Here is a 3987-nt window from a genome sequence, read left to right as displayed (position 1 = left end):
AAAAGGTACGTTTTATATTAATTTTTTTATGAAATTTAGATAAATAAAAATTTATTAATAAATATAAATGTTGTATTTTGTATTTTTTTGTATTCCGATATAGTATTCGTGGACACGTGAGATTTGGGATTGATTTTCATACAAGTAAGTAATTAAATATTATTTATAAAAATATGATATATTTTATTTATTTAATTAATTATTAAGATATTTATATTGTTAAAAAATTATATTTTGTATGTAATTAATAGTAAAAAATGCATAGTTGTATTTATTTAAAATTATTAAAAGTAATATAAGAAAATGAGAAAAAAAATTTCTGCTTTATAGTAATGTGATAAATAAAAAAGAAATGTATGAAAAAATTAGGGTGTTTTGTGGGGAAATAAATTTATATTATTCATAATAAATATGAAAATTAAATTTTTTAAAAAATTTAATTTATATAAGTTGTTGTGAGCAAAATTGTAGGAATTAAGGTAGTATTAAAGTAGGAAAAAATTTATAAATGTAAATGTTGTTGTAAATTTTTTGTGTCGGAAAAATATTAGAAAATTAGAAAAAAATTATTTAGTTAGATTTATTTTATTTAAAAAATTAATGAAATAAAAAGTGGTGAAATAAATTTATAATATTCATAATTAATCTGAAAATGTAGTTGTTTAAGAAATTTAATATATATAGGGTCTTGGAAAAAAAATATAGGGATTAAAATATGAAAAATTTATAAATGTAAATTTTGTTGTGAATTTTCTGTGTATAGAAAATATTAGGAAATGGATAAAAAATTATTTAGTTAGATATATTTGATTTAAAATTTTAAAGCAATATTTTGTGAGGAAATAAATTTATATTATTTATAATAAATATGAAATTTTAGTATTTTAAAAATTAATTTAATATACATAGGTTGTTGTGACTAAAATTGTAGGGATTAAGATAGTATTAAAGTGGGAAAAATTTATAATTGTAAATGTTGGTTGTAAATTTTATGTTTTGAGAAAATATTAGGAAATGTGTGATTTTTTTATATAGCAAATATGGATGGTGTTATGATATATATGTATTTAGCTTCTTTTTTTTATTTGTTCGTAATTTATTCTACTATTATTGTGTACTAGGTGAATTAGGAAGAAAAATGACTATTCCGTGTTATGGTACAGGGTACTGGGACGGGCACATAGTTAATATTGATATTGGATATGATTATGTTGGTGGACAGTCTAGAATATTTCGTATCGAAAAGAAATTGAATTATGAAGAATTAGTGATTAAAATTATTCGTGTCATGAAATTGTCAACGCATGAAGATATGATAACAATGATTATTTTTAGACAACCGATGTTGGATAATGGTATCATTAAATATGGATTAGCACAACTAAGTGATGACGAAGATGTGGACATGATGTTTGACTACATATCGACAATCAGGCCAGTAGATTCAATTGTATTATATGTAGATATTTTATCTCGTCATCATAGAACAGAAGATGGAGGTATTGGGCCTTCAACTAGTTGTCTAATCGTTATGGAGGGTGAAGGTGAAGACAATCTTCGGGATGATAATTGTTCGGTTGTGGGGATAGAAACGTGTCATGAATTACAGCAAAATGCACAGGATGTTGGCCAGGGTGAAAACGATGATGATACTGATTTTGTTGATGATTTAGATACAGATGGAGATGATCCTTGGATTGACGAGGAAGACGACATTCCAGGTGTTCAATTTAATGATGGAGATGATTATGATATAAATTCTTCAATGTGTTTTAATAGTGGATATGAAAATCCTATTAGACCATTGATATTTCCACCTCCTTATTCTGAAATTGACTCTGATGTAATGAGAGTTGATCCTTATGCAAAAGATCCATCGAATCTGTTTTGGGATAAGTCGAAAGAATTTTCTGTAGGAATGATATTCAGATCTCGAGAGGCTGTCATCACTGCTGCTAAAGAGTATCATATGCTGCGACATCACCAATTTTGTTATGATGAAACTAAGAGTAGGACTTATTCGATCGAAGTATAAGGACAAATTATCTGGTTATCAATGGCACCTTCGTGCATCCCGTAAAGAAAATGCTGATGTTTGTAAGATAACAAGATATAACGGTCTGCACACATGTAGAAACGCAGGTGTTAGTAAAGATCATGGTCACCTTGATTCTAGATTTATTTGTGCATTTATCTTACCCATGATCGAACAACAGCCAGATATGAAAGTTGCCACTCTTCAGGCTGAGATAAGAGATAAGATTGGATATGAACCGTCCTATAAAAAAACATGGATGGGAAAACAATTTACAATTGAAAAGATTTTTGGTAGATGGGAGGAATCATATGGGAGATTGCGTAAGTTCATGCATGCTATTGTGAATTACAATCCCGATACAGTTGTCGCAATTGAAGATGATCCACACTGGATTGAAGGTCGTTTGGATGGGAACGTTAGAGTGTTTGATAGAATGTTTTGGGCATTTCAACAATCAATTGAAGGTTTCAAGTTTTGTAGGCCAGTCATATTTGTTGACGGAACTTTTTTATATGGAAAATATAGTGGTTGTATTCTTTGTGCAACTGGGCTTGATGGAAATAATATGATTTTTCCATTAGCATTTACATTAGTTGAAAAAGAGGATAGTGACAACTGGGGATGGTTCATGAATTGTCTTCGATTAAATGTTACCGACAGAGAAGAATTATGTGTTATATCCGACAGACATATTGGGATTAAAAGGGCAATGCAAAAGGATTGGTGGCAGCCCCCATCAGCCAACCATCGATATTGCATTCGACATATATTAAGCAATTACAATACAAAATTTAATAATACCGATATGAAGGAAGCTTTGCGCACAGCAGGTCAGTGATTCAATTTCAATATAAACAAGTCATTCGTTTATGTGTCCTTAATTAGTGCTCAATATATATACATTAAGTACTTGTATTTTTATCTTTCAGCTAATCAAAATCAGAAGCGAAAATTTTATGATGCCATGAATAAGATACGGGAAGTCAGTCCTAAAACGTTTGAGTGGGCCCTTAAAATACCTTTAGAAACATGGACACGGTCACATGATGGAGGAAAAAGGTATGGATCCATGACAACAAATACAATTGAATCTATCAACGGAATGTTGAAGGGGTTTCGCGCATTGCCCGTCATAGCTATGATTGAAAAAATATTCTACCAATGTGCTAACTACTTTGACATACGTCGCATGACATATTTGGATCAAATGCAAATGGGGCACACTTTTACGCATGCATGTGCAGAAGTAATTAGAAACAACGAGATGAAAGCAGCAAGACATCGGGTGACACGATTTAGTAACGAAACTTTAGTTTTTGAAGTTCGTACCACTGGCACCGGGAATAAGCAAGTTGTTAAACTAATAGAAGGTACATGCACTTGTGGTAAGTTTCAAGAGATGCGAATCCCATGTTCACACGCCATAGCAGCTTGTCTGTCGAAATCCATAGATTATGATCAATATGTTAATACATACTACACATTGGAACATACTTTAAAATGTTATGGCAGTATGTTCAATCCATTGGGTCATTCTGATTACTGGCCAGAACCAGATGGTAAACCTCTAATTCCTGATATGCAAAGAATTAGAAAAAAGGGTCGACCAAGAAGTAGCAGAATTCAAAACGAGATGGACTGGAGGGCATCAAAGGTTTCTTCAACTTCTAAAAACCATTGTACTATATGTGAAAAGTCTGGTCATAATAAACAAACATGTATCGTCAGACGTTGTTGAACTGATTTATGTGACTGTAATCTGATAACTTCTCTATATTGGACGGATTAATAAAGCACTGCTAATTAAAATACATATTATTTTTAAGGGTGTTGATGATAATGATTTTGTAAAATATTTGCAATGTGTTTTGACATCTAAGTTGTTAGTGATTAAAATATATAACATAAGCATAGTACAATTTAGAAAATGCACCAGAGTACCAATTCGA

General features: G+C 30.5%; 1 protein-coding gene across 1 annotated transcript; it reads left to right on the top strand.

Moving 5' to 3' along the window:
- Positions 1-2201: 2201 nt before the first annotated feature.
- LOC122724443 lies at positions 2202-3776 on the top strand. The gene is made up of 2 exons (XM_043959404.1): positions 2202-2868; positions 2968-3776. Exons 1-2 carry the CDS (start codon positions 2202-2204, stop codon positions 3774-3776), a joined length of 1476 nt encoding a protein of 491 aa, XP_043815339.1.
- Positions 3777-3987: the final 211 nt, after the last annotated feature.

The sequence above is a fragment of the Manihot esculenta genome, chromosome 8 (assembly GCF_001659605.2).
Source record: "Manihot esculenta cultivar AM560-2 chromosome 8, M.esculenta_v8, whole genome shotgun sequence".
NCBI lineage: Eukaryota > Viridiplantae > Streptophyta > Magnoliopsida > Malpighiales > Euphorbiaceae > Manihot > Manihot esculenta.
Note: the sequence above shows the minus strand (reverse complement) of the source record. Positions and strands in the feature narration are given on the sequence as shown.

Bases quoted from the DNA above. Each gene is read 5' to 3' on its own strand.
- LOC122724443 (XM_043959404.1), top strand. From the start codon at position 2,202: ATGATCGAACAACAGCCAGATATGAAAGTTGCCACTCTTCAGGCTGAG. The intron at 2,869-2,967 runs GTCAGTGATTCA...TTTATCTTTCAG, and splicing joins GGAAGCTTTGCGCACAGCAG to CTAATCAAAATCAGAAGCGA.